We start from the raw sequence: 26,687 nt of genomic DNA, 5'->3' as shown, positions 1-26,687 counted from the left end.
TTTCTGATAAGACATAAAAATTTTGTTGTGATAGACAAACAACAAATTTTGGACATGAAATGAGAGAATACCAATGCCTAGCTTGTCAGAAGAAAGCAGAACATGAAGAGAAGAGATATATGGTGGTAAAGGAAAATACAAGCCTAATATGGGAAGACAGCGAAAATATGTGACTAAGAAGGGAAGGGCCACTCATGATATACATACTGCTATACATAAAAACATTCATTTGTATCTGTGCTATCTCACTCTATCTGATGTTATGGATGTTTGCTGTGTGTTCATCTCTTCTCCCAATCCTGGCTGGTTGGACTTCCATGATAAAACGTATATATACACAGGAGAAAAAAATAATTGTAATAATATATACAGTAAAAATAAACCATCCAGCTAGGGCCATGAATTATGTAAAATAAATATGATTGTGTATGACCTTACTTTCATTTATCCCCCCATGCTCAGCGTCTGAATTAATTTTGTACAAAGAAGTGTATAAAAAGGGTATGCCATCCTCTCTTTACTTGGTGACCCCATTGAACTCTGTACTCTAACTTGGCATTATCACTAAACTATACTGCTAGCCATAAGTGCAATAGAAATGGCATGGAGCTGTAGCATTGTCTTTTTTCTGCCACTGACCTAGGTGAAATGAGCTATGAAAGGAAAAAAAAAAATGGAAGTTAAAGGAGGAACAACTTTGCCTATGCCTGTATAGAAAGCAGCCTCATACCTTGCTCAGCACAGCCGGGAAGAGGAGGGGGAGGGACTGTAACTGGGGTTTCCTTTCTCCCCAAACTGATGTGCTCAAAAGATTAATGGACTTTGGATCTCCTCACTCTATGTAAACATGGGATGCTTTTTACAGATGACAGCTTGGCATACCTGGATCTACACCTAGTCATGAACAAGGAAGCAATTCTTGTTCATCAATGTCTCGCAGTAGCAAAGCAGCAATCCACATTCTTCATTAACTTCTCACAGCAGCAAAACAACCTGAAAGTTCTACAGATTAGCAACACATGCCATGATATTGTAGTTCTATGATCTTTACTTCAGATAATGATGGATGAGGGTCGTTTCTTCCTTCATGGTCAGTCTAGTTGTCTACCCTGTTACACCTAAACTTCCAAGAGAATCTATCTACCTATCTATCTATCTCCTGATGGAAATTTTTGGTCGAGGTACTGTTAATCCTAGGATATTAAGGATATCAATCACTTTAATTTTGGTGAGAGTACAGTATATCCAAGTACTATACAAAGGCAGTTATACTTTTAATGAAGAAATCAGTGAGACAGGACGAGGTGTGTACCTGAATTCCCTTTGTGAATTTTCTTCAAGATCTAGGACACAAGATAAAGCTGCTACCCTGATATGTACAGTAAGCAACAATAATCGTGTCGTGAATTTAGTGAAAACATAACCTAACGGGCTAAGCGTCTGGTACATTCCGCCGTCTGTCATACGGACGGTTTATAATGTTTCACAAGTTACATTTAATCTTCGGACAAAACCGCGACACGACTACTGTTGCTCACTGTACATTGATAGTCCAGTACCGGTAGCTAAAAGACTTAAGACTTATTGCAGTGAGGTAAAACAATGCAAAGCTATACAGTAGAACGTAACACAGTTGACTAAAATTTCATTTTTGGCATGGGAGCAGGGTGGCTCAGTGGTAGAGTGCCTGACATGAGACCAAAGGGTCAAGAATTCCCGCCATGCCTGGGTAGCTGCCCTGCTGGGAGAGATAGTGCTCTCCTGTCACACAGCAGAACTATATATATGATCTATCAAGGTCTAGCTCAGGGAATTCATTTCCCCATTTCTTTTTTGCATAAAAATGGGTTGGTAGTTAATGTATATCGAAAGTTCTTAGTACAGCATTTGACTCACGTTTTATTTGTCAAAGTATTTTACAAGTGACTCCAATGAAATGTCATCTGTGTTGCAAGGGTGTCAATCAGTATGAAAATGAAAGCTTGCTGGGATTCAGATATAGAAGGAGCAGTGAGAGAAAAGGATTAAGTGGTTGAGATGGACTGTAAAAAGGGGTAATATGAAAGAAAGAGGGAATATACTAAAAGTACAATGTGTGATATAAGGTAAATGATAAATCTGGAAAATCTGAAAAACAAGGATTTACCTTGAAAAGAGGTGCTGAACTGGATAAATGTGGTAAAAATTTGGAAAAATGGAATGGAAGTTTATAATACAAACAGAACATTACAAAACAGCTCACCTTAGCAACAACCCAATCCACCTGTAGCCCATTTCTATCCTTGTTGTGGCTCCAGGCTCATCTGAACATGAGCCCACTAAACTGCAGGGTGGCACTGCCCTCCTACAGCACACCATCTTTTTTTCCAGGGACAGGGAGGAAGCTGAGGGCCATTTGTAGAACTGAGCAGTGGAGCAGCCTGGTTATATCAGTGCCAACATGTGAAGGGATCTCTCTTCAGTAATACTTCACTATCCTCCACCATCATAATATATATATATATATATATATAATTCTGGAATGAAAGACATAATTTGAGTACACACAGAACTTCATGAAATATTTTTGCCTCTAACCACGCAACATGCACGAACACTTAGGGTCATTTTCTTGGTCATTTATAAGGTTTCATAATGCCTCTTCATAGAAGTTTCTTTTGCATATTAAGCATCAATATTTATTTTGTTCATATCCTCTTCCTTTACTGCCCAGGTCTATCATACAGCATTACACTCCTAACACATACTGGATCTTTGTATGCAGCATGTGTTGGGAGTGTAATGCTATATGGTAGTGAGACCTGGGCAGTAAAGGAAGGGGATATTCACAGGCTCAAACATACAGAAATGGCAATGATTAGTCGGATGTGCAATGCGTCCTTGAGTGCGAGGCCTGGGGGAGCTAAGTTTACAACAGAAGAGTTAAGAGATAGGATGGTACTGGAATGTATTGATACTGTGATGAGGCGGGGTAGATTGAGGTGGTTTGGGCATGTGGAGAGGATGGGGGATGACAATTGGGTGCAGAAAGTGAGAATTAATAGTGTTAGGGGTAGGGTTGCAAGAGGCTGACCAAAAAAGACCTAGGATGAGGTCACTCACAGTGATCTCAGGGATAAGGGACTGGATAGGGAGGCTGCTAATGATCAAGCAGAATGGAGAGCCACCATTAGGTGACCAAGGCCTTTAAAAACAAAAAACAAAACAATTTCATATCAAAAGACTTCAACATGCTTGCATGCATCTACCTTGGTCACCTAATGGCAGCTATGCTGCTCGATCTCTAGCAGCCTCTCTATTCCGCAGCTGGAATAAATAAAAGGTAGAGACAGACTACAGGCCCTGCCAGCACAGCCCCTAGCCCAGACATGGAGTATTGGAACAGCCCCATCCCTGCCAAAAGCTGCGCTGAGGAAGCCTGCCCAACACCTCCCCTTATGTTTCAATAACACCATGGTTTGCATCAATAACATACATGAAGCAATGTGCAGAATAAATCACTAATAAAGAGATGCTACGAAATCTCCATAGCCACTTAGGGTACAACCCTCAGTCTTATCCAATTTCCAGTATGAGGTACAAGGAGCTTAAAACGGTTAAATCAAAGTTTGATGGATTGTTTATTATTTACAAAAGTGAACAAATATAAAAGAAAGAATTTTTTGGCGATGGATTCAGATGCTGCACAAATATTGCTTTCATCAGCAACAAAACTAGTTGCTAAGTCAACCAACCACTGTTTGAGAAATGCAGTCTGTCTTTCTCCATAAGATATATCCAGGAAAAAAAAAAAAAAATTATTCTACTGTCCATGAGGCAATTGAAATGCATTATGCAGTAGATGAAATATTGGAAATCGATAAAAAATTGTCTATTATAATATACAATATTTTACAATCTTATACTTCATAGCAGTACAGTAATTTAATATAGTAGTTTAGCCTCAACAAAAATAAGCTATAGTAATAATAAATAAATGACTAAAAAATAATAAACAATAATAATTATAAATAAATAATATAATGCAATAACATCAACACAGTAAGACTCCTTTATTCTGACACCAGTATTTCTGAATTCCATTACATCAGTCCTTCTAACCACAACCAATACCTGGTCATTACAAGTCATGTCCTGACTGCAGAGTCCTACCAATTCAGCCATCACCATCTTGACACTATTTCCCACTGTCACATGGGGGGGGTTGGGATATCCAACCCACATCTCTGATCTCACTAAGGACATGAATAAGAAGTTCAGAGAAACCCCACATACACCTTCTAATCTCTTCTCATTCCTGTCCCCCCCCCTCCCCATATAAAGTACACTGAAAAAAGGCATTGGTATACATTCCTCGCAAAGCCATCCAACATCACAAATGGCGGGTAGTGCAAAATGCTATGCTCTCGGACCTGCCCTCATGATGATGCAAAATACTGCTTGTTAATGACACTTTCTTGATTGTTAATGATACTTTCTATACACTTTCTTGCTTGCTAATGACACTTTCTACCTTATGCATAGTAAATATTATAACACTATACACACTCACATGAGAATCCATGAACCTGCCTTACACAACATGAGCTATACTGATCATTCAGGATATCAGCGTACCTCTCTGGCATGATACTTTTTTAAACTTGTCTACATGGCTGCCTGCATTGTAAAAGCTGAGAAGCGTGGTCAGAGTCACTACACACCAATACCCATATAATAAAGGAGTCTTACTATTAATAAACCGAGGAACTATGGAAGAGCGTACACTCCTGTCAAACACCTTAAAAAATTACCAAGTGAAAGATGGCATAAGGGACCAAATACCTTAATCACCGTCAGCTGGTACCAGTAGTCAAAATTCCAAGTTAAATCACTGAGGTGGCCACATTCATAAAGGATTCAACCCTGTTTCTGTGATGAAAAAGTTTCTATAACACTAATTACCCGGAATAATTTAGTCTTTTATTACTCTCTTTGATATTTACAAAGGAACTGAAGTGTTTGTTAGGTCAGAAGTGCGAGCAAATCAATCTCATACAGAACTTGAGTTGTAATGTTTATGAATGCAACCTCAGCTGTTAATGCAAATGACTACTATACCTCAGATCTGAAGTTCGGGTGGTTGCCACAAAATGAAGCATCTCCTTCTTTCTCAAACCTCAAGTTATTGGAGCCTTAATAAATGGACGAACAATCATAAACGAACATGTGATGGAACTTCCACCGGGTTTCTCTTTCCACTCCACAAAATATAATATAAAATCAAATAAAATATTCTAAATAAATTCAATATTAGTCTATATAAAAACCAATAATTAAAAAATAATATATAAAATCTCTTACTTTAACCTCATGAAAACCCTTAAAGGTAGCCTGTAGCATTATGCACAATGGCAATAAATGAAGAGAATTACTGTACAAATGATTGGTATCGCAGGTAGGTTACAGACAACTAACTGTTGCAAAGTACAAGGTGGCATATATCGCACAACTCAATTTCTGTATGTTGTAGAGATGGCTTAATCTGCTTTCCCAGTACAGTATCTACCTTGCATCATTTTCTACTTCCAATAACTTCTTCTGTACTTTATAGTATCTTCATTTTTTCTTTTCACTTTTTTTTTTTATCTCTTCCTTTTCTGTATTCATTGGGTGCATGGCTGACTAGTAATTTCATGAAACAGTCAAAATGCCTTCACTCCACACAAAAGCAGGCTGAACCATCCACATAACACACAAGGTTTGGGGGTGCAATATACAGACCACCCTTCATATCTACAGAGGAAAGCATTTACACGTCTTACAACAGTTCCTCAGACTCAGTACCGGGTACCTGGCATATAATTTTGAGCTAAGACTTAGTAAGGTCATGCTATAATTGTACTATCACATAAAAATACATCTGACATTGTGATATTGTACAGTATACATTATTTACAACTGGCACTAAGTTAGGATATATCCTGATTGTGTTGACAGCCTGAATAATTACTGTTTATGTACAGATTCTACACTCCTGAACACTGCAACAGGTTTCTTGGCGCCTCAGCTAAGACAATCCCGTTCTCGTAGATTGACCAGAGCGGCACAGACACGGATGATGCGGTACACACAGTCGAGCTGGTGCTCCTCATCAGTCCTCTCCTGTCCCAACTGCACTGATTTGACTGGAAGCACACCGGTCAGGATCCCAAACCGCTTCTTCATCAGACCCACCACTCCCTCCACTGGTGCCTGGGAGGCACAGGTCTCAGGGGAGTCCTCACACTCCTCAGCAGTGGTACCATCATCCTTGGCCCCTGCATGGTGAATAAGCTCAGCACTGCACTTCACAACAAAGTCCTCCTGCAGTGTACAGCCCTTGGCCACAATTATCTGGTCCCCTTGCTGAAAATGGTCTAATGCCACAAAATTATATTTGCCTTCCTGATTACCACTACTTTCAGGCATATTACAGCTCCATGGACGAGAGACAAAGTTTACAGAACCTAGGGGTGAGCATGCAATGAACACCTTGGCCTTTGAAGGTTTCTGATCACTTAAACTGTCTTTCTCAGTTTCATCAAAATTTCTTGGCTGCTCAATCAATAGGTCATAACAATCAATCATGGATTTAAGTCGGGGGTACTTCTGTCGAAACACTGGTGGTAAATTCTCTGTGAGCGCTTCCCTGTCTGGCCACCGGATCAAGCTTCCATAATGAGAGTAGGACACATCTACCCACTTCCAGAAGTAAGTTCTAACAGTTTGCTCATCACATTCTGTCAAGCTGGCAATCACTTGGAAACTCAAGTCCTGACAAAGTTTAACTAAAGTGATAAAATACTGATTGATTGATGGCATAGTGTCCTTGCCTCGGCCATCAGCATGGGTAACAAGGTACATGAATGAGGTCAGAAACTTGTTCCAATCTGGCAAACCCGTGTAGAACTGTGTCAACGCATCATCATTCATGATCAGCGACACATTTAGCCTCACTATATTCAGCTTTACTTTTTTATCATTGTATTTCCTGTGTCCCAGCTTATCCCTCCCATCCCTGAGATTACAGGTGTCTGCCAGAGCCATTTTCTGCAACCCACTACTCCCATTTTCTCTAGCAAAATCATCTGAATGTGCATATTCAGCCGGACTGCCAGGGTCCTCCTTGATCTCCACACTAAGGAAGCTTGAGGGGTCCACATCCTCCTCTTCGCAGTGTGGGGAAGATGAATTTATATGAGATATGTAATGGCAACTTCCCTGAGCTGCATCAGGAAAGTCACTAACATTAGAAACATCGTGCTCATTCTCTATATGTGACGTATCATAATCACTGAGTAAGCCAGACACATTGTGATACTCATTTTCAAAAGATGTATCATAATAGTCAGTTTCATGCGACTCATTAACATAATCATCGTAAGACTCATCATGATCGGTATTCATGTAAGATGCATCATCATACTCGCTGACCTGAAATATACCATGGAAGTTGTGTTCCTGAGAAGTATCGTGGTAGTTACTGACGTGCGAGTTCTTGGGGTAGTAGGTTCTAATCTGTGGTGGCTCCTCCCCCACCTTCAGCTCCCCCTCCAGCCGTATCCTCTTGGCCCTCAGTTCCTCCTCCTGGTTGAACTTCTTAAGTTTCTCCATGGCCTCTTTCATGCTGTTGGGTCGGTCTGGGAAGATGGACGGCACATAGTCTGGGTGCCGATAGTTGATCTTCACTGGTTTTCCTGCAATTCAACACACTACAGTATAGTAATTTCCCATTTAACATAGTAGATTTGTTCCTAAAAATTACCATGTTCACAAAAAAAAAAAAAAAAAAAAAATCACATCATGCAAGGGTTATGTTCCTTCAAGAAATATTATCTTCTCAAAATATACAATAATCACAGTCAAAGCTGCAACTAAATATCAAAGTTATCTGATGTCTTTGGGTGCATGTGTGCATTAAATGTTATTATGTAAGTAATTTAATAAAACGGCTAAGGGGCATACTGAGATACTGCCAGTTTGAGTTGTATCAACTCTGACCCTTCAGTGCACATTTTGACTACCGGTACTTAATAATGAACAATAGTGTATTATGTAAACTACTCTAACTTAGTCTACCTTAATCCAACCTAAATTAACCATAGTCCAAATGATATTATTTTTGCTATGGAAAGACTTCTTGTGCTGAAGGGGTTTACTGCGGCTATACCTAACCCCTCCAATTCAAAGACTGTCTCCTAAGCTGAAAAAAAATCACCTGGAGAAAGCAAGAATAAAATTTAAAAGATCCCCGGACTCAATGGGTTAATCTATGGATTCTATGTACACCAGAACAACTTGACAATGGATGAGTTTTGAGGGCTGGTTTGACTTGTTACCTTCAATCAAGCCTCACCGGTGACAAAATGGTCGGAGCAGATGGTAGCGCTCCTGACGGGACTCCAGCGCGAGCCGTCCCTGTTGCTGCGGTTGATGGCGCGCAGCCAGGCATCACGTCGCTCGGGGCTGCGGTGGCGTTTGGGTAGCTGGAAGAAGGAGCGCTTCCCCGGCAACATATTGTGCACCTTGCAACTGGTCACAGCACAGTTCTTGGGCATCTTGGTAGTGTGGTAAGGCTTCACTAAGGGCAACTAACCGGCTGCACACAACACTCACTTGTGTTTAACTTCTCCCTCTAGTATTTTCCCATAACTTAAACTGAGAAGACAGTCTTTCCTTCAATGCAAACATATTGTATCAAGGTACCATACTGATCATAAGTCTGTTATCCATGACCGTTCTATAGCACTGTACAAGCTTCAGACCTTTCTTCATGGAAGTTTCAGTGGCTAGCAAGTTGAAGCTATCTCAGTTTCAGCTGTTTCACCATACGTCACCTACCATAGCAACTGCAGACAATGGATAAGTCCCCTGAACGTCCAACTTGATCAGCAGATTTCACTATAAATCAGCCAGCAACTACTGACAATGGGTAGTGAAAAGTTTCCTTGTATTGCTCACCCTGTCCTGCCTAAATCTTCCAAACCACCAATGTTCAGGGAATATATTCTAGTTAATATGATATGCACTCACAAATACAAAGAACAAAGGTAGTAAGGAATATTCTCACCGGCAGTGTGTTTGCTCTCCTCACTTTTACATGACAACAGAGAGAAAATCGAGTCCTGATGAAGGATGCTGTTAGTTGTCTTTCTTCAACGCCCCTCCCTCTTCTCTCGAAAAACGCACTCTTTTCTACCTTTACATTTCTCTTGTATGGCCACCCACTGATATCCTCTCAGCTGCTCTGTAACACACCTTCCTCTCATATGTCTGTCACTGCTTTATCTTCTACCTTTGTCTTGTCAATCTTAATGTGTTTCTTGAAGGTAACTTACAGACTGAAGTGTCAAGCCTCAGACGACAACAAACCTCACCCTCGTTCTATGTCCTTTATCCCTTAATTTTCCAATTCATTTAGCAATCCACATGTTCTAGAAAGGTCACGTATATTTACACTGCATTTGACAAGTATAACTGTGGTCCTAAGGTAAATAATTGTTAAAAATCCCAGGGAGGCGTGAGAAATGGCTGTGTTATGCTAGTTAGGATTTCACGATCGCGCTGCGCTTTTTCAGTTTTGCAGATCCAGTGTTATATATGTATTTTTTGCAATTCACTTTCATGATAAATTACCTGGAAATGTGTGTAATTACTGATGTAGTCATCTTTACTAGGAAAGAGCCCCTTACCTTTGTGATTTACAAAATAAAAACAAAACTCGAATGCAAGGAGTAACGCTAACTTCGTATTGTTTTTTAGTTTGTACCATTTTGTCATGTAGCCTATTCCGAAAAATCATGAATATTTACTACAAAAATAAATAGAGGTAATACTTACCAATTTATACCAAGAGTAATAGCTTGGCGCCAACCCTACAACCCATGTTGGCGCAGCGCCTTTTAGGAATACCAGAAAGATTGTTTATCCTCGTAAATAATACTACTGCAGACAAGATAAAAAAAAAAAAAAAAAAAAAAAAAGAGAGAGAGAGAGGAAGAAGAAAGTTTGGCGCGGAATCATTCAGGTCAATTCTCGACCCACTTCATCTTTTTATATATATTCAGCTGCCTTCCTTCATATTCGTATAAAAAGTCTGTTGTCCTCGTCTCAACCGATAGGTTTAGTTAAGGCTTGAACTAATGAAGAAGTTAGGTTTAGTTAAGGCTTGAACTAATGAAGTAGCTAGGTTTAGGCTTGAACTGGTGAAGGAGCTAGGTTTAGGCCTGAACTAATGAAGGAGTTAGGGTAAGGCTTGAACTAATGAAGGAGTTAGGGTAAGGCTTGAACTAATGAAAGAGCTAAGTTTAGTTAAGGCTTGAACTAATGAAGGAGCTAACAATGCACAGCTCCACAAAGTAATAGTCGCTTCAAATAGTTTTTAAAGCCTAATTTTGGTTAATGAACGAAGCTACTGTGCGAGCTAACATATGATCCCAACATCAAGGATAATTATACTCTTATTAACTTTAACTAGGCGTAATATTGCCGCCTTTCCCATGGAATAAGGTAGTAATCACGAAGTTCTATGGAAAGGATGCTGAGCCAGGTACTGTATATCTTGCCACAGATCTAGGGGTAATAAGTTGCACTAAGGACGAAAATCTCCGCCTGATTAAATGAACTATGATAATTCTAGTTGTTGTTTTCTTATGCAAGGAAGAAGGAACCAAAGGCCAAAAGCCCGCAAGATTGTTCCCTCCAAGAAATAAGAAACAAGTTACCTGCCACTGTGTTACCACTCCTTTTAAAGCGGAATATATTATCCCTCACCACATAAAGGAATACCTTGCACTTGATATCGCATTTCCACACCACCCAATGAGGTAGCGACACAGGCGCGTTATGTCTCCATTTTTATCTCGGCGAGACATTCCCCAGTAGGCCTATTTAGCCGGAGACAGAGTGCACTTAACGCTGTGTAAGACAAATCAGACAACGAAGTAAGTCAAAACAGTCCTTAATAAAACAAAAATTCCTTATAACAAAAAGTAAAGCAGCTCCATAAGTCATACAAGAAGACAATCAAGTAAAAATAAAAAGTCCTTAATAGAACACAAAATCCTTATAACAAAAAGTAAAGCAGATCCGTAAGTCATACAAGATGAAAACTTTTAAAAAGGTCCTTAGTAAAACAAAAATTCCTTATAAGAAAAGGCAAAATAGTTCAGTGAATCACACAGAAATCAAATGTGCAATCATGTCGCTCAGATCGTAAGAATGGCGTTGGCGACCCTAGTGACGGCTTGTGTAAAGGGTGGGTTGGCGGTGAGGTGGTGGGTCAGGAACAAACACATCATTACCGCCACCATTTTGCCGCCAAACAAGCAGTACACCGCCACCCAATTGTCGGGCGTGGCGTACCAAAAGGCCCGGGACTCCATAGCGCCAAAATACTCGAGCGGGAGCGACACCTCTGCATAAAACTTGGCGCACAGGGCCAGACCCCAGGCCACCTGGCCCACACCAACGGCCAGAGTAATCAAAAGCATCGCCAGATGAAACCAGTAATTTTTGATAACCGTAAAACTTATCCCAGTTAGCAGTGACAAAACCTCGTATACAATGATATAACTAACACCATTAGTAAGCTGGTATTTCAGTTTAGCTAAATTGTTAACACCACTGATCTCAGCAAACGGTTTACTAAAAACTGTATTGAGATCCGGACTCCCGGGCAAATTTTTAAAGGTTTTTCTTAATGCCGAGAAAATTTGTTCCACCGTTTGTCCAGTGGGTTTGAATCCCAAAACATCCTGTGGAGGGACGTGGCCCTCATGGATGGCGTCAATGATGCCGTCGACAGGGTTGTTCGGAATATCGTGAGGAATGAGAGTGATTTGAAGAAACAGTGAGCAGATTAGGCTCATTAGCATACACGGGTAAATCACACAGCAAAATGCCAGAATGATACGTTTTTTGCAGTTGTTACATCTTGGCGCAGCGCTGGGGCACCGCACCCCCTTTTCAAGGTCAACAACCGGGTCCATTGCCACCCCGGATGGCCTTTGACCTACCCTGCCTTACAAATTAAAAGTTAACCAATAAACCACAAGAAAGAATACACGAGTCCAAGATTAACGAAGAGATCGAGAATAAACTTTTAAACTGAGTCGAATAGATTAACACTCTCAGAGCAAGAGAATTATACCACAGAGGATTGCGAAATTGATACAAGATTAATCCCTTATGTATTACTTATTCCCCTCCCCATTCCTCTCTTCTTTCCCCTTCCCTTTATTCCCTTCTTTTCCAAGCTCCCTACACCCGTTTATCCTTCTCACCCCACACATCACGCTTCCTTCCCACTCCCCCCTTTTTGTTGTCCTCCCTTCCCTTCTTCCTTCTCATCCCTTTAATATACTCTCCTCTCCCTCTTTTTTTCCCCTGTCGTCCCTTTTTTCTTCGATTTCTTTCATTTCTCCCCTTTTCACTCACTCCTATTTCTCTTCTCCCTTCTTCAGTTCATCATATTATCGTCTGGTCCATCCTGCATTGCCTCTCCCTCTTATTTCACATCACGTCCCCACCCCCTAACTCACTCCCTTGCAGAATTAATGTACCATGTGCAGTCAGAAACTTGAGCAACATCAAAATCGACTTAGATCACATCTCAGGAACGGAATTCTGACGTAACCCGGGACTTTACTGTATGTATATATATATATATATATATATATATATGGAAAATAACCACGGGAGAAATGAAAGGAGCGACAGTGAGTACTTTCGTATATTACATCTTCAGACAGAGTGAGACAGAAACGTAAAGGGTTGAGGTCTTTTATGCACTCCCGCAGCATGGAGGTGTAGTGTGGCATTCAGGCGTCGCTTTTATGCTGCGAGGCGTGAAGGCACCACCTGTCTGGAAAAAAACTGAGAGAGCAGAACACTTCAAACCTAAGTACTGCAGTTGTGGAGTGGAACACAATGCCCACTCGTCCTTGTCCCCTAAACCACGGACGACCCCGGCACCATAGGACACTGCAGCCCAAGTGGCACAACCACCACCGCCGGCACCGACCAATGTCTGGGAGGCGGAGAGGCCCATCTCAAGGCCTCGAATTTCTCACAGCTGGGGAAGACAACTACTGCTGCACCTGTGCACAGGCAGCCACCAGTACGAGCCGCTGAATCCTCAGCAAGTCAGCCTCCAGATGGCGATTCCAGCCAGCACGATATCAGTCTACAGTATGTCATTAGGGATTTCCACTCGGCAGTGCAGGACCTATCCCGGCGACTGTAGCGAGTCAAGCAGAGTTTGCAGCAACAGGAGGACTAGTTTGTCAAGTCTAACAGAAAGCGGGGATTCTGCGGCTACCTCCAACGCGTCTGAGGCTTCCGGTCATCCAGGTCATGGCAGCGAAGAGGAGCCTGAGGGTGGACAGCAGAACACAAGGGGAAGGGGGGGGGGGCTCGTGCAAGAGGAAAAAAAGGCAACTCCCCTTGCCCAGGCTGAAAAGCCTGTTCAAGAGAGGTGCGATGACATGCGCAAAGACCTGTGGTAGGAATGACAAAGAATTAAGCTGGATCAGTTAATGAAGAAATGAAGTCCAATGGTTGACTCCACTTCTACCTTTCTGACGTGGAATGTAAATGGCTTACGGACTCTACTGACATACTACTACGTTACAGTACATAGCCAGACTCGGTCGCCCTTTCAGGAGGTAGGCCGTCATGTGCCCTACCTGAGAGGTTAGTGTTCTGTAACTTATTACGCTGACTGAGCAACTCTCATGGTTAATCAATGAAAATCTGTGGCTTTCCATTCTCCGTAAACATCCTGAATTTGTAATGAAGTTCCAGAAAGCACTACACTTATTAGCTCAATGTAGAATTACACATACAAATAGTTGCTAGTCTTCAATCTCTTACATTTCTCGGCAACATTCACTGTTACTCAATACTTTACATATTTTGCTTGTATCTTCACATCATAGTCTCACAACCTACGTCTTCAAGTGTTTTTTTGTTAGCCATAGACGCTAACAAATAACCACTGAAGCCTATGTAAAAAGAAAACTAGTGTGTACCAATGAAGGACTTGTGTAATAAACAAATAACTAAAAGATGTGGAGCGAGAGAGAGAGAGAGAGAGAGAGAGAGAGAGAGAGAGAGAGAGAGAGAGGACTCACTGACCCCATACGACCCATTGACAAGGCTGTGCGATGTCATCTTAGGCTGTAGCAAATGCTGCCATGATGTATATTCTTCTATACTGCTTTGATATCCTACGAGGTCATTACCTTTCAGGCCGTATACTTTAGAAAATATTTGCTAAAGGGCGTGTCGCTACACTCATGAATTTATAACCACTATCTATTAAACTGTACTTCCTAAAGGTGTGTGGCAAGACCCACCACCTTTTATTGTATAAGTATTCTGTATACTTTTACAATAATAAATGTTCAATCAGTGACATTCCAGCGTCCCCTGACAGCATGCCCCGCCAAGCCACCTCACGTTATTTGATGGTCTATCTCCCCTGACAGCTGCCCCACCAAGCCGCCTCACGTTATTTTACAGGCTATCGTCCCCTACAGCATGCCCCGCCAAGCCGCCTCACGTTATTTGACGCCGTGGCCTTGAGACACAGAGTTACCAAATCAGCGTTGTTCTGCTAGAAACAGGGGTGCTTACTTCCATTCAGCGACAACTAACATCTGGCAACAAGAAACCTAAAGGTGTTTTAGTTCAACAAGACTAGTCACTAGTCAGTATTCAGTCGCCTCTGGGCCACTGTATGAATAGGGTGGTTGCGTCGACACTTCTAGCTGACGCATTGTCATCCAGCGACCTCTTAGCAGGTAACCATCCATCCATCGTCCAGTCTTATGTCAACCCATAAGGAGCATAGGAACCTGGGGCTAGGCAACTTAACACTCATCTTAAATGTCAGGACCAACTTGCCTAGCCCCGGAATCCTACACTCCTCATGAGGCAACGTAAGATTGGATGATGGATGATGAACACTCATACTGATATGTGTTCGAACTTGTAGACTGACATGCAGCGTACATCAATACAATATTTCAATCTTATTAGGCCTATTGGACGGTATAAGGCAGCGCGGCATAAGGATCATCTTACCCAAGGTCCAGTGCCTTGGTGCGTCATTTGTCACGAGACTGGAGGTACAATCTCTTCACTCCCATGACTGCCCTAAACTTACCATTTCTCTTTCTTGAACGCAGAGTTGTAACAGTGGATTAACACTAAAATATGATGCTAGTCATGAAGAAGTGCTATGGAAAGAATGTAGAGCCGTAGTATTCTCTTATTCTGCCACTCCGCTACGTGAAATAAACTGCAAAAGGACGAATATCTGGGCCAAGTTATGGTGAAAGAACTATAGTTATTATGAAACTATGGGTGAAAATGGCCTCCCTCGTCATATTCACACACACGGACACTGGTAACTGTAGCTCCATAACGGCTGGGAATTACATGAAATTCTGCATTGGCCATTATTCAGTAAACACACACACACGTTAGGTCAGCAAGATAATTTATTGGCCAAAAATCATTTGCTGTTGGATAAGTTTAAGTCAGCAGAAAATAATAGCCAAGTTCTCGTACATCCATCCTAACTCGGCGAGGTGTTTGTATTTCTCGTAGCTCTGAGGCAAGAAGAGACAATGCTACCGTTCTGCCCAATGAACTCTCCATAGCACATCTTTGTGGCTAGGATAATTTAGTGTTAATCTGTTCTTACAACTCAGCATTCAAGGTGGAGAGATGGGAATTTGTGGCCATGTTGGAGGGAAGGAGAAGTAAAACACCAGCTGACACACTCTATTATATCGTCAATGGAAAGCATTCAAGACTGAGGTGGCACTTTTACGTCGCTATGTTTTCCTCTGTCAAACTGGACCACTGCAACTTGAATGGAACTAGTGGCAGCATGAAATTTGAGACAAATCAATGAGGTAAGACTTGGTTGCTAGTCCAATCAACCCTCCACTCTGGCTGCAAATGACAATCAACTGAACTGAATGGGATTGGGGATCATGGAATCAGAGCTTAGTAATGAGGTGTCTCCTTGGTTGCATATCAAATCAACGCCCCATTCCGACTACACGACATCAACTGAGCTGGAAGAGGTTGGGATCTTTATCAGAATAAACATGCCAAACTGAACTGTGTATTAAAGTTCACCATACGATATAAGACAGGAGTATGAATAAGGAGGAGTAGAGCACCAACTGAGATAGGATTGGGATGTGCCCACAACCTGAACTAATATAGGAGCTTAAGAATCCCTCCCCCATCCGTGTTTACTATGTTAGACTGGCTGGTTAGCTCCCACAATTTGAAGTTGTGGTTACATAATTCGTTAAGCCATCGTCAGGAGATCGGAATGAGTCGCCTTGGTTACTAGTCAAATCGATCCCAGCCTAAATTTTGTCAAAGCACGGTGCTGTCCTGCTAAACGATGAAATCCGGATGAAAATCTTACCCCTCCCAATCGGGCCAACTCATGGAAAAGACATCCCCCCCTGCCTTCCCATTGTCAAAATACATAGAAAGTAATAAAAATAAGAGACCTACCTCGCACTGAAGTGAATATTGAAACAGTAATGAAATTTGTGTTGTTAGACTAACCCAGTTCGAAAAGCATCTCAGTTTGCGAAAACCAATGTTTGGGCCTTGCGATACCCAGAAAAGATGGTGTAAATTTCTAGATCCAGCCCATACTCAGATTCATTATTTCTACTTCTAACCCATATTCGGATCGATTATACTGCAGGCTGCAACTTGACGTATACTAGAGACTGGCGAGTTCTTACGTGATAATTGCCGACCCTCAAGAACACTGACACATCTCAGACCACGAGTCAGCGGACACTGAACTTCTGAAGTGGCAAGGGGGGGGGGGTCTTCGGCCAGGGCAGGATCACAAATTTGAAATTCACAAAATTAACTAAACTTCCATTCAGAAGACGCTTGAGTATCACTAAATACCAAAGGAACAACAATATTTGTTATGAATGTGACTAAAATCATTTGCATGTCATAAAAACTTCATAAAAGTTTTTGATATATAGCTATATTTCCTTTTGTCAGAAGTATATGGCAACTATAGGACAGGGAGGAAGAATGGTGAAGGGCATTTACTGAGAATGAAATGAAGTATCAGTGGCTCTTGGAAATAATCTTGGAAATAATCCCTTCCCCCCGTGGACTTTACCAGTACTTTTCAATTTTTTTCTGCAGTTGCCAGGCGAATTTACTTTCTTTTGCCCTTTCAGCTTTATCTTGCATATGGATGGAACAAGTGGTAACTGTGGTTGTAGGTTATAGTGGGTTTGTTTTCACCTGAGAGAACTGGGCCACACCTAACTTTGAATACCGAGCTGTGGCTACATACACTTCGATGAGCTTTAATTATAAGGTAGGAATGAGTCGCCGCCGCCATTGTAATATCTCGGCATTCAAGATGGAGATGGTAATTTTCGAGAAAGAGAGAGCGATAGATTTTGTTCGTTTTTCCTTCGGCGAGGGCCAGTGTTCCATAGCACTTTCTTCGTGACTTGTATCATTACAGCTCGGCATTCAGGACGGAGGAAGATAGTTTTAGACCAGGCTAGAGTACAAACAATAGTGTATAGTGTTCGTTTTTCCCTCTACAGGTGTGAAAAAAATGAACATAGAGAAGTTCAGGAACAGGGATCTGGAAGAGTATGTTAAGCAGCACTCAGTCAGGTGGGTGAGGGTGTATACGGTATGTCAGTTTATCTATTTGTCTATGTATCTATCGCCATGTATATGTAACGTATGCATTTGTTTGTGTGTATGTGTCCTGCCATCTCTGTCTGTCCATTCCTCTGTCTATCTATCTATCCAGCCAGACAGACACATATCTATCTGTCTGTTAGTGTACCTATGTTCGTCTATAAATCTGTCTGTCTGTCAGTCCATTCATGTCTGCTTACTGCACCTTAATCTCGGAAGGGGTGGTCATAAACGAGTCGACTCCATTCACCCTGTCTTCCACCATCAGGCTGCCCTTCCTCCAACTAATACCTCTTCCTCATGCCTCTGCACCGCATCCCTCCATCTCATCCTCGTTCTTGCCCTCCCCCTCCCCAGTGGCGGCTTACAATAAAATAAAATGGAGGGTTGCAAATTTCACAGTAAGGTACACAATCTGACTTATCTTAGAATGGCTGGATGCCCACGGATATCCACTATCGTAGGTGAGATGGGGGTATCCGAGACGGTGGGGATGGTAGAGATACAGGTGGCCTAGCCTATATGGGCTTGAAAATAAAATCCATACGTCAACTCTTCCAAAAATATTAATATGGATACAGTTTCCATTGGCAGGCAATTAAATAATACCATGCCATATAATGCAATAATCCAGAAAGGAAGAACTACTAGTCAGCCTCCAGAGCTATAGAGACTGCCTCTCCTAGAATCAGTGGGAAGGTTGTAAAACTATTGGTAAGGTTATTGAGATCGTTGGTTGGACTCTACAGTTATACAGCCCTACAGGGCGGGCCATAAGTAGCACTCCACTAGAAATTCGCTTGATGTTATTACATGTTGCAAGGATGGCTCAGTCTGTTGGTGTGGGCTTGAATGCGGCAGAGATAAAGAAATGAATAAATGATACATTAGACATTGATATTATTGTCTGAACCTCCCCCACAACACACGAGCATCTGGCGAGGTGAAGAGAAGCGTTATATTGTACAAGGGCCATCCTGTATTTGATTAAAATACTGTACACTGTCTGAAACTTCTAGAATGTACTAATCTTTGGTGGACAAGTTCAAAGTTTAATCGTACTTTCAGCACTTTACAAGACTTGACAAGAACTATGCAGTTTTTACTCTAACTTGGCCAAAAACTGCCATCTCTCCATCTTGATGGAAACGCTGCCACAATAGATTAATTCTCGAATGTGGTGCGGAGGGCACGGTGGATCAGTGATAAAAGCGCCTGACTCGAGACCAAAGGGGTCGAGAGTTCACATCCTGCCTAGGTAGCTGCCCTCCTGGGAGAGGTAGCGCTCTCCCGTCCTCTAACAGGGCTACATGATCCATCAGGGTCTAGCTCGGGGAATTCATTTCCCCATATAAAAAAATAAATAGGGTGTGGTGCTAGTTCCGAAAAAGTGCTACATAAAAGATGTAGAGCCATGGCATTGTCTTTTTCTGTCACTGACTTTCTTGAAATCAGCTAAAAAACAATGACAATTAGGGCCAAGTCAAAGTAAAAATGGTATACACAAAGTCTTGCAACCGCTTAAACTTCTGTTCTCCGTATGTCGTCTTGGCCGTTCCCATCCTATTTGCCATCACTAACTGTCAGAACTGTTGCAATTTGGTATGACCTTGTATATCATGCCCCAGTAATCTTTCTCATCATCGCCGTTGGTTAAAAAAAAGTCAGCTGCTCTATCTGGGGACCCAATGACAGAAGTGTGAAATACCTGTAGTCACATTGAACTAGTTGGCAACGTTTCTCTCTCTCTCTCTCTCTCTCTCTCTCTCTCTCTCTCTCTCTCTCTCTGAACGTGCAGTAGCCTACATGTGCCTGACGTACAAGGATTGGCAGTATCGCTCAAGGCTGATACAACCTGCTTCTCTCTCCAACAGACAGACAGAGGTGCAGAAAAAATTGATGGCCGAGACACTAAAGCACCCTGAAAGCAAAATGATGGCCGACCCAGTACAATACCAGCTCATGGCCAACCTCATCCAGGTCATCAATGCTAAGAAGGTCAGGGTAACATTGGTGGCAGCTTGTGAAAATTTAGGAACACACACACACACACACACACACACACACACACACACACACACACACACACACGGGCGCAGCCAGGAATATAATTGGGGGGGGGTGCACAATGACTAACCATGAGAAATATAAAAACACAGTGCATCATCCCCCATCCTCTCCACATGCCCAAACCATCTCAGTCTACCCCTCCTCATCACAACACCAATGCACTCCAATCCCGTCCTACCTCACAACTCTTCCATCATATACCTAGCTCCCCCCCCCCATGCCTCGCACTTAAAGACGCACTTCACTATACATATTCCGTAGTTAAGAGTTCCACTAAGTTGCCTGTAGCTGTTTATGCTGAAAAATTTCACTGAGAAATATGCTTTTTATAATCATGAAAGGCTTTGTCCACCTCTTGAATCGTAAAAGGTACAGTTCCTGCTAATAAGACTGGTCCACCAATGATATACTGCCGAAAATCATCATCAGTATACAGTATATCACCACAAACTGGCCAGTTGCATTTCTCAGTTCCTCTCCTTTCCAAAAATTTCGTTGTACAACTCTTTTCCCCTACTTTTAACACTATACCAATATATGCCTTTTTTGCCATAATTCACATCACAGTATTTTATCTTTTTAGGGCATGCATGGATACTGAAAATGAGAAATGTCTACTTGTTTACAACCAAAACCACCATAAATACAGCAAACTATACAACATAGTAGTACATAATACATGAAAAGTAGGCTTTCCTCGCGAAACTCACAAATAAAATCGTTGTCCCAACTCACCTTGGGTAAAAAGAAAAAAAAAATGGTAGGCAAGTCAGGACAATTGTCTATTAATCCTTCAGCACTGCTCTGTTGTAAAAATGTATTTTCTGGATAAATCACAGAACACTATAACAATTGAAGATTTTACCCGCCAAAAAGTAGACCTTTACCTCTAAAACTGACTGTGGGAGAGGAAAATTGGCAAAATATGTGTATCTTCAAAAATGAAGTTCTACAAAGGTCAAAATGCTACCCTTTCACATTTGCACATTTTTCATGCATTATTCGTGGTTCTATAGAAAACAAGTATGAACAACATTTGTAAAGTTGGGTCAGGGCTATTGAATGGGCACTACAAAATGGAAATGTCTTGGCATTTGGTACTGCAGTGCCCACTGTTTCAGCTCACCGTGTTCCGCACTGTCCCAGCTCACCACACTCAACGCCAGGGATGGATCCAGGGGGGGCGGGGGGATGCATCCCGCCCCACCGGCCATGCATCATTGAATAAAGAGGCAATTTCAACATTGAAATATCAGTATGTCGCGTCAAGTCTTTGGTTGAATCAGTGAATCAGACCCTCCCACCGAAAATTCCTGGATCCACCCCTGCTCAACGCTAATGTCAATGGAAATCCATCATCTGTTGAATACTTCACTTAGTTCAATGCTGATTAGTTTCCTTCAGTGATGGTTGCCACACAGGGCACAGGTAGCTAAAGCCTGAAATATATCACAAGGAGAATCTTAAGCAATCATTGCTTCATTGACTTCCATTTTCTGCCTGCACCTACAGTTATGTGGAGCTCATGGCATGACGTTATCATTTGTAAATGTAAAGTAAGTCTTAAAAAGTATATGTGTATACAAGACTTTTTACTCAGAATTGCATATTTTTTTAGTACTCCAAATATGTGACATAGCGATTATTACACCCTGGATGAAACAAGTATTCGACATTTAACATTCGCAATCTATTCTTGAACACACGTAGAAATTTCGGGGGTGGGGGCCTGGGCCCCCGTGCCCCCCCCCTGGCTGCGCCACTGTACACACACACACACACACACACACACACACACACACACAAATGAATTTTAACAAGCTTCTTCACTGTAATTACATCTTTTTCTTTATATTCTATCCCCAGACATATTAAATTAAGGCCAGCACTTGGTCACTCTCATCATAAAAGCATGCACCTAGCATCCTTTCCCCAGGCGTCTGTGCTCTTGACGGGACAAAAAGTAAACAATAAATAATAAAATCTATCTCTTTGGAAATAGTACGGGTGAGAAATGTACCCAGGGCTTCCTTCTTCCAATGCATTGTCCCCAAAGAGCCATTTTCTGTATTACTCCAACCCACCCAAGCAGGCAGTTATAGTAATGATGATACTTATGATGTGTGTTGGGGTTCAGGTGCTGGACGTGGGAGTCTTCACTGGTGCATCGGCCTTGTCTGCAGCACTGGCACTGCCTGAGGATGGCATCGTTCATGCCCTTGACATTAGTGAAGAGTACACAAACATTGGTAATAAAAGCTTTTTTCTCATGCGAATAACATTCTATACTGTGCTGTATGTTGATGGATACTGTGTTTTATACTGTGGTAGTAGCAGTACAATAGTAGTAGTAGTAGTAGTAGTAGCAGTTGAAACCCCATGTCTCATCTGAAACCTGAAGACAATGAACTGCAAGTTGAAGTTGTCTTCTTCCTGCAGTCCAACATCCTACTTTTAGGTGAATGGGAGGAAGCTGAGAGGCATTAGTATAACCAGACAGCTTCACTGCCCAGTTACATCTGTCTATAACACCCCTGGAAGGTGCCCCTTTTCTGCTCTGTTTGCTGGCAGTATTGTATATACCTTAAAATGAATCTGACGTTACTATAGCACATCCTCTTTTTTCTCCTTTACAGCAAAGAAGTTATGGTCTGAGGCAGCAGTAAACCACAAGATCACCCTACACCTAGCCCATGCAGAGGATACTCTCCAAAAGTTCATTGACAGTGGTGAGGCTGGGACATTTGACTTTGCCTTTATTGACGCAGACAAGGAGGGTTATGACCGCTACTATGAGCTGTGTCTGGTGCTCGTGCGACGTGGTGGCATCATCGCCTTTGATGACACCCTGTGGGATGGCAGAGTTATAGACCCAAGCAACCAGATGCCCTCCACTGTAGCCATCAGAAAGCTGAATGAGAAGCTGCGAGATGACCAGCGCATCAACCTCTCCCTCCTGAACATTGGTGATGGACTGAGCCTCTGTTTCATCAAGTAATAGTCCCTCAAGGAGATGACCTGAGGTTGATATGGACTTCTTTGCTGTCTCATGGCCTCTTGTGAACCCCATAACCTTCTGTGACCCCTCATAATCTCCAGTGACCCACCATGGTTTGTAACTGCTCATGGCTTCCTGTGACCCCTCTTGACCTCCTGTGATCCTCATTTCCTCTAACTTCTGACATTCAGTGACCCCACTTGACCTGTGACCTCTTTACAATGAATGATGGGTACTTAAAAAAAAAAAATGTGCATCTCAATAGCTCTACCTCCTCAAGTCATTGATGCATTCTTTAGTTTATTCTTACTATCGCCAAATGCTTTTAATGAACTTGTAAAGGACCTATAGTAGTGTTGTTATCTGTGAAGCTTACATTTAACCTTTCCAGTTTGAAAAGTCTCACCTAAGATGAATAAAATCATCTGGTGGCTGCAATAACTGAATGTGAAAGGATTCCTCTGCAAGGTCAGTCCTTTCCTGCCTCACTGCCTCTGCAGGAAGGATTCAACTGCATAGTACATGAAAGACTATAAGAACTAGGTATTACTATATTTGCTTCTGTCTCAAAGATATATATAAATATACAGTACATGGTATAGAGGGAATGAAGGAGTCCGATTGATTACGTGCTCGTAGAGAAATCGATGCTGGGAAGTGTTGCTGATACGAGGGCAGTGAGAGGACGATGTGGAGGTTTGTTAGATCATATGATTGTGGTATGCAAGATCAAGCTGAGAGGAGTGAGGTGGACCAACAGTGAGAGGAGCAGTCAGGGAGAGAGACTGAAAGTCGAGAAGCTGAGGATCAGAGAAATGGCAGATGAATTCAGGGCCAAAGTAGGGGAGGAGTAATAATCTGAATTGGAATGAAATGGATCTCGATGGCTTGTGGAATGCATATTGGGATTGCTTGGTCAGGAATGCTAGTGTGTGGTGTGGCAGAGTAACAAGAAGAAAGGTACAGCATGGTGAGATTAAGAGGTTAAGAGAACAGTGAAGGAAAAGAGGAAGAAGTGGCTAGAATGGATGTACTGTAGGATAGAGGTTCATTTGAAATAACTGAATATATTGAGAGCAAAAAGCACATAAAAAGACTGGTGAAGAGGAAAAAGATGGAGGTAAATGATGATCTAAGAAGAAAAATGAATGCGAATTACTCTGAAAATAGAAAGCTATTCTGGAGAGGTGTGGAAATGTAGAACTGACAGTGGAAAGAAATGTGAAAGTGTGAAGGATGTAAATGGTAGATTATTAACCCATGGGGATGAGGTAAGGACCAGGTGGAAAGAACATTTTGAAAGTCTGATGAATGGGTTAAGAGAGACCAAAGCAACTGTTAATATGATTGGTTTGGGGGATATACAGAAACGGAATGCAGTGAAGGGGAAATGTGGCACTCGCAGAGGTGAAGAATGCTGTGAAGTGGCTGAAAAATGGGAAAGCAGCTGGTGTTAATGAGGTGTATGCAGAGATGATTAAGTGACGTTGAGAGAGGAGAATGAAATGAAAAGGTAGCACCAGGTAACAAAGACCATATGGCACTAAGTCGCATCACAGAGTGAAAATATGGTAAAGGAGGAAAATAAGGGAAAACGGAAGATAAAATTAAATATACAAAATCCCTAAATGAGTTAAAAAGGACATTAAACGGGTAATAGAAAAATACCGAGACTCACTTAAAACATCGCTTAAATCTGGAGGTCGGCAAAGTGAGGATAAATACGGGACTAGTCGAAGGCGAACTACTGCATGTCGAGGGCAGGCAATGAGAATGTGGTTTACTGACAGGGGAACATTGCAAGCAGGGCAGAAAGGCGGCGAATCGCCAGACATCAAATACCCATGAGTAAGACGAGTATGGCCAATCTGTAAGCGAGCGAGGGCAGTCTCCCAACGGCGGTTACGATGACAAGGATTGGACCACGGAGAAACAGAAGATTTAACAGTCCGGAGTGTATTACCAGTCAACAAGGACCAGCAAGACTGCCACCGCTGTCGGAAGAACGTTCGGAGGACAGGAAAAAAATCAGAAACTGAAACAGATCGAAAGGGCACACAAGGGGACTGGAGGGCTTCGCGAGCCAAGGCATCCAGTTTCGTTACCAGGACTGCCGACATGACCTGGCACCCAGCAGAAAGACACTGATTCTTTCTTGACAGACAGACGAAACAGCCACTCTTGAATCTCTAAGATGAGAGGATGGAAGCGCGAAGTTGACTGCAACAGAAGGAGTGCACTAAGAGAGTCAGAGAATAGAACGAAGGACGATGAAGGATGGTTGTAACGTTTACGGGCCGCAAGTAATAAAGCATGAAGTTCAGCCGTCATAACAAGCTACTGAAGGAAGGCTGTACTGATATGAATGATCAGGGAACTGAACTGCAAACCCAGTACCGTGTGCCATTTTTGATCCATCTGTGTAGACATGGACTGCAGAAGTATGTTCGACAATATGTGCGTGAAAGGAAGATCTAAGAACTATAGAAGAGGTAGACGACTTTGAGGATGGCAATATGGAAGAACAAACAAAGGGACGTGGCAGCAGCCAAGGTGGAAACCGCCCAGGGCGAAATAAGAGAACTTTGTCAATGGAAACTGGGAAGGACTAAACACGGAGCATGAAAGGGGGTCGACGACGGGGATGGGTTAAATAATAACATACAACAGAGGACTGTATTCTGAGCACCGAAGAAAACTGAAACTGATGTTGTCTCAAGAAATAGCGAAGAGGAAATAATGCACGACGTCTATAAAGCGAAAGATAACCTGACTCTGCATAAAGTCTCTCTACTGGAGAGGAGCGGAAAGCACCAAGCGCTACACGAAGACCAAAATGGTGTACCGAATCAAGTTTTCGTAGCCTATGAGAGGGAGCAGAAGAGTAAACTTGGGACCCATAGTCTAATTTTGATAAAGTAAGGGCTCGATGAAGTAGGCATGTACGGGCAGCACCCCAAGACACATGGGATAAAATTTGCAGGAGACGTAGACATTGTAAAGTCGACACCTTCAAAGACGAAATATGAGCGCCCCATGTCAACTTAGAATCACAGATCAGACCCAAGTATCTAGTAGACGCCCGATAGGCTACTGGAGAGGATAATGATATAGAGGTGGGTGAAGTGACTGACGACTTCGAGAAAAGGTCATTGCACACGACTTACAAATGGAGAAACGAAAACCATGAGCAGTAGGTCTAACTCAAGTAGAAGCATTCGTTATAGCAGACTGAAGAAGACTCTGTAACGCTACGGAATTAGAGCCTGCAGCATAGACAGCGAAGTCGTCAACATACTGTATAAAGAAGAATGTACACCTACTGGGAGAGACGCAACAATATCATTAATTGCAATAAGGATATGTGTTGTGCTAAGAACCCCGCCCTGAGGAACTCCTTCGTATTGTGGGTAGGAATCAAACTATTGCAGACGCGAACAGAAAAAAAGACCTATTTGTCAAATAATTTTGAAAAACTCCCATATTGCCAACAATACCAAGTAATTGGACTGTACGGAAATATGATACTTCCATGCTGCATCATATGCCTTCTCAAGATCAAAAAATACAGCAAGGACTGATTCACTATTGGAAAACGCAGCCCTAACACACGTTTCTGACTTAATCAACGGGTCCAAAGTACTTCGCATCTTTCGGTAGCCGAACTGAGTTGGAGATAATAGACGGTTAGATTCTAACAACCACATTATCCTAGCATTAACCATACGTTCCAGGACTTTGCAAAGACAGCTTGTCAGAGCTATTGGACGATAGTCTTAAGGCAGATGGCCATCTTTAAAAGGCTTGAGGAAATGAATAATAAGCGCGATGTGCCAACTTGGGGGAAATTCGCCTGTGGTCC

At 42.1% G+C, this 26,687-nt stretch overlaps 1 protein-coding gene across 1 annotated transcript; it reads left to right on the top strand.

Annotated features, from left to right (window-relative positions):
* Positions 1-12,951: 12,951 nt before the first annotated feature.
* On the top strand, positions 12,952-22,825 carry LOC145416745 (putative caffeoyl-CoA O-methyltransferase 2). Its single transcript, XM_080285670.1, has 5 exons — positions 12,952-13,141; positions 17,655-17,727; positions 19,632-19,755; positions 21,965-22,076; positions 22,464-22,825. The coding sequence occupies exons 1-5, from the start codon at positions 12,952-12,954 to the stop codon at positions 22,823-22,825; spliced, it is 861 nt and encodes a 286-aa protein (XP_080141796.1).
* Positions 22,826-26,687: the final 3,862 nt, after the last annotated feature.

This window comes from Coenobita brevimanus, chromosome 107 (genome assembly GCF_032717465.1).
Source record: "Coenobita brevimanus isolate Jiangsu-jjx chromosome 107, ASM3271746v2, whole genome shotgun sequence".
NCBI lineage: Eukaryota > Metazoa > Arthropoda > Malacostraca > Decapoda > Coenobitidae > Coenobita > Coenobita brevimanus.
Note: the sequence above shows the minus strand (reverse complement) of the source record. Positions and strands in the feature narration are given on the sequence as shown.